The sequence below is a fragment of the Ipomoea triloba genome, chromosome 1 (genome assembly GCF_003576645.1).
Source record: "Ipomoea triloba cultivar NCNSP0323 chromosome 1, ASM357664v1".
Classification (NCBI taxonomy): Eukaryota; Viridiplantae; Streptophyta; class Magnoliopsida; order Solanales; family Convolvulaceae; genus Ipomoea; species Ipomoea triloba.
This window is the reverse complement of record NC_044916.1, coordinates 33,546,965-33,560,964: the sequence shown is the minus strand read 5'-3', so window position 1 is coordinate 33,560,964 and position 14,000 is coordinate 33,546,965. Positions and strand designations below refer to the sequence as shown.

The 14,000-nt window shown below is 38.4% G+C and overlaps 2 protein-coding genes across 3 annotated transcripts in view; one reads left to right on the top strand and one right to left on the bottom strand.

The window, feature by feature from the left end:
* LOC116030272 (BTB/POZ domain-containing protein At4g08455) lies at positions 1-3,649 on the bottom strand. 2 transcript variants are annotated; one of them, XM_031272480.1, is made up of 2 exons: positions 3,139-3,649; positions 1-765 (listed from the first exon to the last, which is right to left on the bottom strand). In XM_031272480.1, the coding sequence occupies exons 1-2, from the start codon at positions 3,541-3,543 to the stop codon at positions 298-300; spliced, it is 873 nt and encodes a 290-aa protein (XP_031128340.1). In that variant the 5' UTR covers positions 3,544-3,649; the 3' UTR covers positions 1-297. The 2 variants fall into 2 exon arrangements, with proteins under 2 accessions (XP_031128340.1, XP_031128331.1); XM_031272471.1 differs by lacking the exon at positions 3,139-3,649 and adding an exon at positions 1,698-2,207.
* A 7,026-nt stretch (positions 3,650-10,675) lies between these two features.
* LOC116024736 (PHD finger protein EHD3) overlaps positions 10,676-14,000 on the top strand; it is a 5,762-nt gene continuing 2,437 nt past the window's right edge. The window contains exons 1-5 of the mRNA XM_031265719.1: positions 10,676-10,814; positions 11,145-11,380; positions 11,977-12,201; positions 12,295-12,627; positions 13,824-13,913. Of these exons, the coding sequence (XP_031121579.1) occupies positions 11,147-11,380; positions 11,977-12,201; positions 12,295-12,627; positions 13,824-13,913 (882 nt within the window). The 5' untranslated portion in view covers positions 10,676-10,814; positions 11,145-11,146. The remainder of the gene's footprint in view (positions 10,815-11,144; positions 11,381-11,976; positions 12,202-12,294; positions 12,628-13,823; positions 13,914-14,000) is intronic.

The window sequence follows — 14,000 nt, the reverse complement described above, 5'->3', positions numbered from 1 at the left end:
TGATTATGTAATAAGCTAAGGGTTCATTCCAAATCACTCAACAGTACATTGGTGTTTTTTCAGTTTTGGTTCCCAAGTTCAAAATGATCCAATCCAAGTTTTGCTGTTTTCAATTATCTAATTAAAAAGAAAAAAAAATGATAGAAATATAATAACAAACAGTGGAGTTGTTATCTTTGGAGTAAACATGAAGAAGCTGCATTAATTGCACATGACAGGCCATTTGCATCAACTGGTTCCTTGAGACTTTCATCATTGAATGAATGTATGAACAAATAGATCGGAGTTGGCTATTGTTCATGCCTTTGTGGTGGGATCTTTACGAACTGCAGTATTGACCTGTTTGGAGAGATAAGCTTCATAGAGTTCTACAACAAGCCTGGGATCCTTCTCCACCAGTTCTTTGTATTCTTCTCGCTTGCTCAGCTTGTCCATGTTGTCCATGATCAATGCCAAGGCTGCATCGAGCAAGTTCTTTGCATTGTGCTGGTGAGCAAAAGCAAAGTTTACAAGTGAGTTCTCCCAGTTCAGCTTCGATATTAGAAACTTTTCGCAGTAGGTCTTGAGATGTTTGACTTGGTACTTTTCAGCCAAAACTAGAAGGTCACAAGCCATGTTCTCATCTAGGCATGCTTCCGCAGTGTACAAATAATTCACAAAGGCTCGAAGAGCATCATATGATACATCACTAATTTTAATCGTGCCGCTCAGGCTTTCTTCCATCTCATTTTCAAGCATTGCTCTGAACACTGGGGACCGACTCGCCTGTTTCAACATTGACACATATCTCAACAAACATTTATATAATAAGATAGTACTGCCAATATTTAAAGGTATACTCAGACTTATCAAATGCTGGTAAGTTACTTCGATCGTAGACCAAGATATTAAGGAAGCAGCCTCAGCCTTTGGGAAAATTTTCACAAATACTCAAATCGATAATACTTGGTTGGGTAAATGTAAATCAGCACATCAATCATGAACTAGTAATATGACCTCAGAAACGTAATTCAATAATTGATCAATTCAGTAATCACAAACCTAAGGTCACTAATTCATAAACTAATGAGAAAATTAAACCAATTTATTGTTTACATTGTAAGAATGAAACATGTGCCTCAAATACAGTAAGGTTGTGGGATATGCAGCTAGCCAACCTATAGCATTCCAGCTGATTATTATATTAAAATTAACCACAAATTTAGCATTATTGTATGTTTGGGAAATTGAATTGATGTTTCAACTAATTGCCTCAGTACAGGAGGAAAGAAACATTAATTATATTGTCAATGGTGATCAACTTGGAATACTTGAAATATTACAAGTTCAAGTCGGAGTTTATACAAATATGGCCAACCGATTTTGTCAAACATTACACAAAATGTTGAATATTATAACTAGTCAAGCCACAAAAGAAATAGATCCTCACTCAATGCAACATATAACATTTGCTATCATGCCTTAGGTTTGAACCTTTGTCAACTCAGCAATATGATTTCCTTTTATCACTACAAATTATTAGCACTCTGATTTTCTAACAATTTTAAGATATCGTATATTCGTTCGTTCGATCTGATTCGATATTCTTGAAATTATAAGCGTTTGGCATTTTTATAAACGCAACGCAGGGCAGGCAGAAATAGAAATATGAAATATGCAGAGAAAAAAAAAATGAGAGGAGAGGAGAGGAGTGTAACCAGAACAGCGCGATGTGCCGGGACGGGAACGGAGTGTGGAGCATTCTTGGCGGATTGGTCGTTAGAGGCGACCAAAACGACGTCGGAGAAGCAAGGAGTAGAAGATTGAGGGCGGTGGGGAAAGGAGAGGTGAAGGGGATCAGGCAGGGCCCAGAATCGAAGAAAGTTGACTTTGGCCTTTAGGTCTTCGATCTCCCTCTTGAGCTCCTCCTCCGTCTCGCTGGCCTCCTCGTAGCACTCACGGCACGTTCCAGCGTCGCGAGAGCAGTACTCCTCTTTGCACGACACGCACTTCATCCTCGTCGACTCCGGAGATTCTTCTTCTTCCTCCTCCTCTTCGTCCTCGTCTACGTCGCCGAATTCCATTGAGGGCGTCGATGATCGCCGCCTGTGGTGCCTTCTCATTTTCAATTCTCTTTCTCTCCCCTTTTTATCCGCTCCCTTTTACCATGTTTCATGACTTTCATCACAATCTCCTGCCCTGCCGCGCCCTTTCCAATTGCCTTGCTGCTTATCATGGGCCAACTGGGCCTCCCTGCCAACTATATACTCCCTATTCTAAATTCTAATATAAAAACATATTAATGTGAATGAAGTTTGTACCCGCATTCGGCAAATTATTGCATGGACCATGCAATNGCAGCCTCAGCCTTTGGGAAAATTTTCACAAATACTCAAATCGATAATACTTGGTTGGGTAAATGTAAATCAGCACATCAATCATGAACTAGTAATATGACCTCAGAAACGTAATTCAATAATTGATCAATTCAGTAATCACAAACCTAAGGTCACTAATTCATAAACTAATGAGAAAATTAAACCAATTTATTGTTTACATTGTAAGAATGAAACATGTGCCTCAAATACAGTAAGGTTGTGGGATATGCAGCTAGCCAACCTATAGCATTCCAGCTGATTATTATATTAAAATTAACCACAAATTTAGCATTATTGTATGTTTGGGAAATTGAATTGATGTTTCAACTAATTGCCTCAGTACAGGAGGAAAGAAACATTAATTATATTGTCAATGGTGATCAACTTGGAATACTTGAAATATTACAAGTTCAAGTCGGAGTTTATACAAATATGGCCAACCGATTTTGTCAAACATTACACAAAATGTTGAATATTATAACTAGTCAAGCCACAAAAGAAATAGATCCTCACTCAATGCAACATATAACATTTGCTATCATGCCTTAGGTTTGAACCTTTGTCAACTCAGCAATATGATTTCCTTTTATCACTACAAATTATTAGCACTCTGATTTTCTAACAATTTTAAGATATCGTATATTCGTTCGTTCGATCTGATTCGATATTCTTGAAATTATAAGCGTTTGGCATTTTTATAAACGCAACGCAGGGCAGGCAGAAATAGAAATATGAAATATGCAGAGAAAAAAAAAATGAGAGGAGAGGAGAGGAGTGTAACCAGAACAGCGCGATGTGCCGGGACGGGAACGGAGTGTGGAGCATTCTTGGCGGATTGGTCGTTAGAGGCGACCAAAACGACGTCGGAGAAGCAAGGAGTAGAAGATTGAGGGCGGTGGGGAAAGGAGAGGTGAAGGGGATCAGGCAGGGCCCAGAATCGAAGAAAGTTGACTTTGGCCTTTAGGTCTTCGATCTCCCTCTTGAGCTCCTCCTCCGTCTCGCTGGCCTCCTCGTAGCACTCACGGCACGTTCCAGCGTCGCGAGAGCAGTACTCCTCTTTGCACGACACGCACTTCATCCTCGTCGACTCCGGAGATTCTTCTTCTTCCTCCTCCTCTTCGTCCTCGTCTACGTCGCCGAATTCCATTGAGGGCGTCGATGATCGCCGCCTGTGGTGCCTTCTCATTTTCAATTCTCTTTCTCTCCCCTTTTTATCCGCTCCCTTTTACCATGTTTCATGACTTTCATCACAATCTCCTGCCCTGCCGCGCCCTTTCCAATTGCCTTGCTGCTTATCATGGGCCAACTGGGCCTCCCTGCCAACTATATACTCCCTATTCTAAATTCTAATATAAAAACATATTAATGTGAATGAAGTTTGTACCCGCATTCGGCAAATTATTGCATGGACCATGCAATAATGATTGATGGTGCACACAGCTGTGTGGACCANATCTTCAGTACAAAAATAATGTACCCTAAAATAATGTACCTACAGTATAAAAATAATGTACCTTCAATACAAAAATAATGTACTTTTTATTTTTGGTCCACACAGCTGTGTGGACCATGGTCCATGCAATAATGATTGATGGTGCACACAGCTGTGTCATGGTCCATGCAATAATGATTGATGGTGCACACAGCTGTGTGGACCACCATGCAATAATGATTGATGGTGCACACAGCTGTGTGGACCAAAAATAAAAAGTACATTATTTTTATATTAAAGGTATATTATTTTTATACTGTAGGTACATTATTTGACAGTATATATCAAATAATGTACCTTCAGTACAAAAATAATGTATCTACAGTATACAAATAATGTACCTTCAGTACAAAAATAATGTACTTTTTATTTTTGGTCCACACAACTGGACCATGGTCCATGCAATAATGATTGACCCTCATTCATGTCCGTTTTTTCAGTTAAGTTTTTTTTTTTTTTTTTACATTATACTATAAAATTTGTACTACTGATGGGTAAATACCCCCGAGGACTATTGTAATATGTATTATTGTATCCCTAAAAGGTCGAGTATCCCTTAGAAATTACTAAGGGTCAAGTGTAATATTATATTCCCGAAGGGTCAAGTCCTATTTCTATATAAAGAACCTGACCCTCCACTGTAATGGCAGCCTGAATCGGAAGGACTCACTGAGCTCTTTCCTTCTCCCTTCCATCTTCTTCTCTCTTCATGACCAGGGAGGAAACAGGCTTTTCTCCCTTCCTTATCCTTCTATATTCATACACTACATCATACACAATCAAACACACGTGGTGTAAATCCGTACCACCGTTTACATTTACACCATCATTGGCGCTGTCTGTGGGGAATGCGACGAAATGCCGTGTTCCTCTAATCAATCGGATGGTATTCACCATCATCATCACCGTCACAACTCACTACCGCCGTGTCGCGGCTTACCGGAAAATACAGCGCTTCGCCATCATCTCGGTCGTACAGCGTACCGTCTGTGGGGAATGCGACGAAATGCCGTGTTCCTCTAATCAATCGGATGGTATTCACCATCCTCATCACCGTCACAACTCACTGCCGCCGTGTCGCGGCTTACCGAAAAATACAGCGCTTCGCTATCATCTCAGTCGTACAGCGTACAACGTTCCACCGCCGCCATCCCAACCATGATAATCATCGTCATGATCCTCACCATCATCAACAATAAAAACAAATTACGAATAAAACGCTGGTGACCACAATCGAAAGAAGGAAGAAAAATATTCTCACTAAAGGCTCTCGATGCATCGAGCTCAAGTGCATAGGCGTTCAACTGATGCCTAACTTGACCTAGGTTTCGAACCCCTACACTCTCATCTAAACCTTCGAGCTAAACCCATCAAGCTACTACCACTTTTTCTTCTGTTTTCTCGCTTGTTAACATTATAATGTTGTACACCAAGGGAGACCTGCTTCACTAAAACTCAACTCTATGAACTGCACTTTTCAATTTGCGAAAAAGAAACCAGACTACCAGAGTCTCCACCACCGATGTCGGCTGCCACTCGTCTCTCACATGCGAAAACGAGACCAAAGTGGCAAAGATACGGGTTGAACCAACAATCTCAGGTGATTGATTCCCTCTTTCTCGGGAAGAAAACAGACACCACATATTGTTCGATGGCTGTAAGCTCGCCGGAGTTGCTGCGTTTTAGGAGGAAAAGCCAGTCGCCGTCCCACGAGCTTCATGCCACCGCCGACCACTGCCTGAACCTGCGACCTCCAGCGGCTAGTTTACGTTATTTCCTCCGACGCCACCATGCTCCGCCACCTCCACGACTTTCTTTCTCCCTTGATCAACAAAGAAGTTTCGGAGACTATGTAGCAGTCAAGGTCTCTCTCCCCCTCTCGCTGGCGAAAGAAGAAGGAAGAAGAAATAAACGCCACCACCCCGTCATCACCCGTTCATTGCCCACCAACGTTGCCGTCGAAGTCCTCCGGTCACCATTGCCACCCTCTTTGGCTCGCACTCCGAACCACAGGACCCGTAACACCTTTCCTTTTTTATTGTTTCCTTTTGTAATGGCCTTGGAATGAGGAAAATAAAAGATAAGTGGAGGGTCAAGAGCAAAAAAGTAGATAGAATTATGGAGAAGATAGGGGTAGTTGTCGGCGAAAATGAGGGAAAAAATAGAAAGAGAAAAAGAGAAAAAGACAAAGAGTTAGAGTAAAATTAAAAAGGAGAGTGGAAGGTGTTTTAATCTCTTTCACGTGAAAGAGAGAGGCAATCAGATAAAGAAAAGGAGAAAGAAGACAAAAAAGAAAAAAAAAACAAGAGAAAAATACAAAAGGAAAAAGACAAATAAAAAGGAAGTGGGAGTAGTTGTTGGCAGGAAATGAGGACTCTTTTATATATTATATTGTATATGTACATCTGCATTAGATATTATCTATAATATAGAGTCTAGTAGTCTGCATGATATATTACACAAGGTGGTAGACGCATCTGGCTAGGAATCCTAGGATGAATGAAGTTATGACTTTCATCAGCTCCATAAATCAAGACATGGCATGAAGAAGAAGTACAGAAGGAAGCCCATCTGCTTTGTTATCACTTCGACGTCATAACGGCAACATTGACACCGGAGACGTCCGGTCGTTACCGTTGCTCATCATGCCGTGACCATCCGCCGCCAGAGCTCCACCATCGCCATCACCGACGATCTCCAATCAAAGCCGCTGTCGCGCCTCGCTACCGCCGGAACTCCACGCTGCCCCGCCGCTCCTCACCACCGGTCCCTATCTCTCGGCGAACCAGCTGGCGGCAATCACAACATCTCCACCGCTTTCACCCATCCTTCCCCTTCAATGACCAACAGCACAACCATCACCTCCAACGTGCGCTGCCAGGATTGATCGTCGATCGAAGTCCAGGCCACTGCACCACCACCATCTTCATTACTGCTTCTCTTTGTCTCTTTAGTTAAAGACAAAACATATATGTATGGGGAAGACAAATGTATGAGGAAAATAAATTTAAAAAAAAATTATATTTTATGGGGTAGCACGGCTGCTACCCCATGTGCAGTCCATACATTGGGGGACTTTGTCCCCCATATCCTTTTTAATTAAGGAAAAAACATATATAGGCAAAAAAAAAAAAAAAAAAAAAAGAAGACAAAAGTTGGTGGTTGTGCATGGAAATGAAGAAAGAGGTGGTGGTAGAAAAAGACAAAAATAAATTGTTATGGGAGAATGAAATCGGGAAAAGAAAAGGAAAAAATGTATATATAGTGGGAGACAAGTACCACTTTAATATTATTATATGCATTGTTGTTTAAAACTTTTCAATATATTTCCCGCACTCCAACAAAAATTATTGAAGATTGAAGACTCCATCTAAGGTGGAGATTATTGAAGACTTGAGATTCCAACAATCAGAATTGTTGAAGACGACTCCAAGTTGAAGATTGTAGTCCCTTATTAGAAATGATAGATTTTTGTATCCTAATTTCTTTGTAAGGAGACTCCTGTAAAAAAAATATATATATATATATATATATATATATATATATATAAAATATAAAAAACTCTCCGTCCCTTCCATTTGGGGTTTGGCCGACCTGCACGGATTTTGTTCGGTTGAGTGTGCCCATGCCTCGTCATGGCACTTGGAAAAAAAATATATGTATATATTCTCCGGCTCTTCCGTTTGGGGTTTGATCAATGGCACTTGAAAAAGGACCATTGTGGTCGCAAAAGGGCCATTGTGGTCGCAAAAAAATATATAAATAATAAATAAAATCCCGCGCTCCCGCGATGAGACCAAAATGGTTGCCCAAATACCGGCTTGGTGAAAAAGATGCCCTTGGCACAAAGAAAAAATGACCATTGTGGTCGCAAAAAAAATAATTATAAAAATCCCACTCCTCAGCGATGAGACCCCTATGATCGTCAAAGCACCAGCTCGGTAAAAAAGATGCCCTTGGCACAAAAAATCTTGCGCGCAATATAGTGGCTTTGGGTGCCCGCACAACCCCAAAGTTGTGCATTAAGTCGTTAGGCATCCCTCGGAGTGAGGGTTCATTTTTAGTTATAGAAGTGGAGTTAGGAACTAACTTAGGATTTGCATATCAGGATAGGCATGCATATTTTTATCTCACTTTTTGCAGGATGTGAAAAGCTCATTGGACATGAAGAATCATTAGAGATTCAACCGGGAAAAGTTGATCAAGCTGCATCAACAAACAAGACAAACCCTTAATAGTCTTTAATGATTACGCTTTCGGTTGTACTCTTTTTCCCTTAGCTAGGTTTTTTCCCATAGGGTTTTTCTTAGGCTAAGGTTTTTAACGAGGCAACCCGCGTAAATCAGGCCCCTCATGCTCAACTCAAACTTGAGGGGTTCATCACAGACTATTAAGGCATTCAAATCAGGGAGACTTTTGCTTACAACAAGTTGACCATCGGGAACACATTTTACTTCTCGAACCTGACGACTCTCGCAAATTCAAGAAGTGGGGGACTTGTGATGGGTAAATACCCCCGAGGACTATTGTAATATGTATTATTGTATCCCTAAAAGGTCGAGTGTCCCTTAGAAATTACTAAGGGTCAAGTGTAATATTATATTCTCGAAGGGTCAAGTTCTATTTCTATATAAAGGACCTGACCCTCACTGTAATGGCAGCCTGAATCGGAAGGACTCACTGAGCTCCTTCCTTCTCCCTTCCATCTTCTTCTCTCTTCATGACCAAGGAGGAAACAGGCTTTCCTCCCTTCCTTATCCTTCTATATTCATACACTACATCATACACAATCAAACACACGTGGTGTAAATCCGTACCACCGTTTACATTTACACCATCAACTACATAATATTTTGGACAAATATATCCATACAGTTATAATTTCTGTTATCTTTTTCACTATTGTTACTATGTACATGACTGCATGCATACACCATATATTGTGTTATCTTCTTCAATAATAATAATAAAATATACACACTAAATATTAGAGTTCTATGCTAGTTATTTTTTAAAATATAAATATCTAATGTATACAAGTATTTTACATTATTATTATTATTTACTATATTAAAATTTAAATAAATTTAAAATTTTAATATAAAATACTAATATTGGACACCTATTTTTTTCGCATCGCGCATAAGAAAAACTATAGTATATTATATACAGAGTATTATATTATATTATGATCATTAATGTTATATTATTGATCACTTCAAACAAGAAAATAACAATAATAATAATAAACCAGACCTTTCAACATTTTTTAGGCTTTTTCTATACATGTTGATACAGGTTATTTCCCATTCTACCATGTATCACTTCTCAGTCTATACAATTGACCGGTCATAGTTCTCTTCTCGACATATCCGACCCTGTGCCCAACCTGTAGCCGTAAGAGCCGTTCAAGGTCCTGGGTCTATGCTCGGATTGACCTGGCCAAGCATTGAACCATTAGGAGAATTCCCTATGGTCAAGTCGGTTGCGTTTGTGACATCTGACTTTCGAGTACATGACTCGCCTTTAGGCCGGTGTATGCTCGTCACGTGGCCGCAATGCCGGTACCTGCCCCTGACAGCCTATGAATACCACATTTAATGTTGTGAAGATGACTTTGTGTTGTTTTCTGTATAATAATCAAGTAGCTCGGGAACCTCTGACCCACTGTTACGTTGACCGAGTTACCTTAGGATATAGCCCCTTGTACCCGATCATTCATCAATAAAGAGTATTTTTACCGTATCCTGCTACGAGTATTCTTCCTACGTATTCACGTATTTACTCTATCACATGTTTTCAGTGATATTTGAACATCCACACTGTAGTCTCCCGTCATGACAATTCAACTACATTAAGCTTTAGGGACATGCTACTTTTTTATTAGATGGTTTAGCCTTTAATTATACGCTAGTGCAATCAACCAATTATGGGTAATTCATAATATCCAATGGTAGATATGATGACAAATTACATATTAAACGTTCACAATTTACATACTAAATGTTCACAACTTGAATTATGAATACTCAATATGCAAATTGTGATGGGTCCACTTTAAGGTTGATCCGGATATATGATATAACTATTATGATATGAGACATGTCAAAATGAATGTTAAAAATAACAAAATTTTAGAGAGGAACAAAGTATTTTCTTATTCTGATAACTCCTTCACCGTCCTTATTTTATACTCTGCAATGGTGACAATGGAATACGTACTATTAATAAGAAGATAGTCCTATAGTTTATATAACGAGGCCAACGCCAATGACATCACAAAACTCGTGACCTAAAAGACAACAAAAATATTTACTATATTCAAAAGTTTATAAAAAAAAAAATTAAAACACCTGATCACCTATAAATGAGTATAGTGGTGTAAATGTATACAAAATCGATCTACAAATTTTCATAAAAATTGGAACACAACAACACTGACATCAATAGTCAAACAAGTAGCCATTTGCACCAAAAATATTAAAGAACACACAACAAATATTAGAAAAATTGGAACTAATATAAAATCAATATGTCAAAAAATATCATCACTATCATAAACAATCATTCATATATACATACACATACATAGTGGGTCGAGTGGAGTTAATCATAATTTATACATATGAATTTAGGTAGATATCCGCAAAACGGATTGAAATTAGTATCCCTAATTTTGAGGATTAACTGATTATTTTAGCCTATATATATGATATCTAATACGGAGTATCTAACCCATACAAATGAAGCGGGTGAAGGGCAAAGGCGGTGAAATGTAGGCGCTCACCGTCAATTTTTGGTCAACAAAAGAAACTGAAGCGAAAAAATTTGGACTACAACTCCACCAAGTCACCAACGCACCCTCTCAGTTTTCAAAATTTTGAAAAGCCCTCTCCTCTCGGATAAGCCCAAATCTCTCTCACCTCTCTCTACTCTAGGGTTCAACTCAGGCTCTGTGCACCAAGGTAAACTACTATTTCTCTCTACATATACAAACATGTTTATAGTTTTTATATTTATTTTTGCCAATACAAGTAGAAAAGAAGCGAAGCATCACGTTTTCGCTTGTATTTTTTTTTTAATTTGGAGATGAATTTTTTTTATATCCATTATGTCTTGAATGTTGGAATTTTATCTTCGTCAATAGTGAATTTGTGAAATGGGTTCATTTCCGTGAATTTACAGAGAAATTGAATATCTCGAATTGTGCAAATTGGTGTTTCTCTCTAGTCGGAATATATTTATATTAGCATGTATAGTGGACAACTTCAGGAATTAGGGCTTGCTTGATGTAGAAATGGTGGGTAAAGAGAAAGAAAGCAATGGGTATGGTGGCAACAGCTGCTTAAGTCTTGTTGTGGAAAATACTCAGGCAATGAAGTGTTCTAATGGTTTTGGGATTGAAATTGCAAATGGTAGAGGAAAATCTTCTGAGTCTTCCAGAAATTGTTTAAGAACGTACAAGAGACGGAAGCACTTTAAATCAGAAGGAAAAGATTCCGAGGATTCAACTGGTCAAATTACTTCCAAGGTTAGCTAACCTTTGGTATTCCCTATATTTTCTCTAATAATTCTCTGCTATTTCTGTTGCCTGTTCTTATAAATATGGGGCTGATTGTAAAATTGAACTCTGGTTCATTCTTATATAGACTATATTTAGTTATAAAACAACTACACCACAATTAACCATGTAAAAAGATATCACACATTCACACAATTAATAATTTAATATGAAGCAATGATATAGACAAGGATTTCAATTTTACCTGTAATTACAGTGGCATGAGGTGTGAGGTGTGAGTCAATTTGGGTACTGATAGTGAAGTTGTTATTGGAATTGTAGCATGCATGTGTTTTTGCTTCTGCAGTTTCTGTAGCTGTTGTTACATGTCATTGCGATTTATGTTATTGATCTACTTCTTCCCTTTTGAGCCTGTAAAATTAACAGCCCAATATTATGTTGGCTTTGAAGACTATTGGTATATCTGTTAAAACTTATTGGTTTTGATTTTTCTGCCCAATGGTTGATCAATAAGGATGGAGTATGTGCCACTTTGACAATTTCTAGCATCAACATTCAATCAGTACATCATTTATTTCATGGTTTCATGATCCTATTTCCTGCAGTCAGTGGACAGAATTTTCTTCAGAAATTCTTATATGCAAACTAGTGTTGCTCATGCGGAGTCAAATGGACGTTTAAATGGTTCCAGTTATTTCTCCATAAATAAATGGAGGAATGTTGCTCTGGAGCAGATCTACCAGTCACTAGAGAGTGACAGTGGCTTGAAGGACTGCATAGGAGAGGCACTGGCTTCACACCCTGAGACTTATTGTGCAACTGCAGTTAAGGTATTGCTATAATCAGACTTGGCAATTGCTTGATATGCAATTAGATCAACACCACTTTTCATGATACATTTTACCTTTTGTTTGGTCTGTTAGGAATCTGGTAATTGCTGCAAAACTGTGAGAAAATTCACTTATCCATCAAACTCTATGCCTTCTGATATCCAAGATGAAGCTAAAGGGAATTTGGAGATAGTGCCCACTGGATTAGTAAATGAACCAAATCATTGTACTGCTACTCAAGTCTGCCGGCGCATATTTTCCGATATTGTCTTATCAGAAGAATTTTCTCAATTATGCAGAGTACTTTTTGAAAATTTTGAAGGAATGAAGGTTGACCAATTTCTGAATATCAGTACTATGCACTCAAAAATGAAAGAGGGACTGTATGAAGATTCTCCGATGTCTTTTCACTCTGATATTCAAGAGGTACCTTTTTGAAGTTTCCTGGATGTGCTTTTGTGTGTGTGTGATGCATCTTTGATCATTCTATTATGTGGTATACTATGCTGAGTATGCTCTGCATAAATTGTTTAGTGTTGACACTTTGAGGCTCATGGGCTTAAATGGATTATTTTACTTCATTAGATGATCCTGACCTTTCTACAACCCTTCTTATGTTACTCATTGTATCTTGTTATATTTTTCCAGTTGTGTATCAAAAGTCATTTGAATTCTTTCTACACTATTATTTAATTGCTTTTTTAATTACTTCAGATGCTCTTCACAAAATGAAGCAATGTCAAATTCCATATTTAATACTTAACTTTCACTTTAGCTTTATGAGAATTATAATCTGTCCAAGTCCTAAAATCTGAAATTTGAAGAATATGTTTCTTGTTTCATCTTACATGTCATTCACTGCATGCAGCTTCATACATATATTGTTGGTTCTCATCACACTCTTTGTTATTTGGTAATAAGAATTTTTAGGAATGTTTTGGAACACATCTGTCGATCAAAACTCAAGAGAGATATCTCAGGCATTTCTATCCTTCATAGAGGTTTTGCATATCCCTTGATAAGTCTGATAAGAATGAACCTGTTCTGGTTCTTTTTGCGCAGTATTTATTGGTTTTATTTTAGGATAAGTGGATTTTGTTAGAGGGGTTCCCATTTGACTGCGAAGAGATTTTTTAGGATTTAGTAAGGTTCCTGTAGTTATCATGTTATGGTTGCAAAGGGATATTGTGCAGCAAGTGTTAGGATTCCTTTTAATATGGTTATGTGATTATACAAAACTGATTATGCAATTACACTTGTCCATTCTTTAAGAATCTGTGCCCTTATCCTTTTCGTTGTGTTTGTGAGTGTTTTATGTTTGGTTCTATTTACGCCTGTGATTGCTGTATGCTGTGATGCTTTTCAAGTTATATCTGATTATTGGGCCCTTTAATCAATGCCTGTTGACTTGAATTGGTATAAAGTGGAATTTTAATGCAGAAGAAAGGAAATTGGATCCATCAGATATTGTGAACATTGTTGTCCAAAATCTATGTTGACAGAATCTTTTTGAGTGTGGGATGGTTTTGCATGCTTGATAACTAGTCTTTTATTGTATGTTTTGTGTTTGGATAATAAAACCTTTCAATTTGCTGATGTCTCAATCATCTGCTCATTTGTAGATGTGGACAAAGCTTCATAAGTTTGGGAGTGAAATTCTAGCTATTTCAAAGTGTCTTTCAGAGAAATCTATGTCTTATTTCCAGACTCAGGTACATGGCATTCAAGCTCTCCCAGTTTTTGGGTTCCTTCTGTCTCTCTTTACACATGCCCCCCCCCCCCCCCCCCCCCCCCCCCCC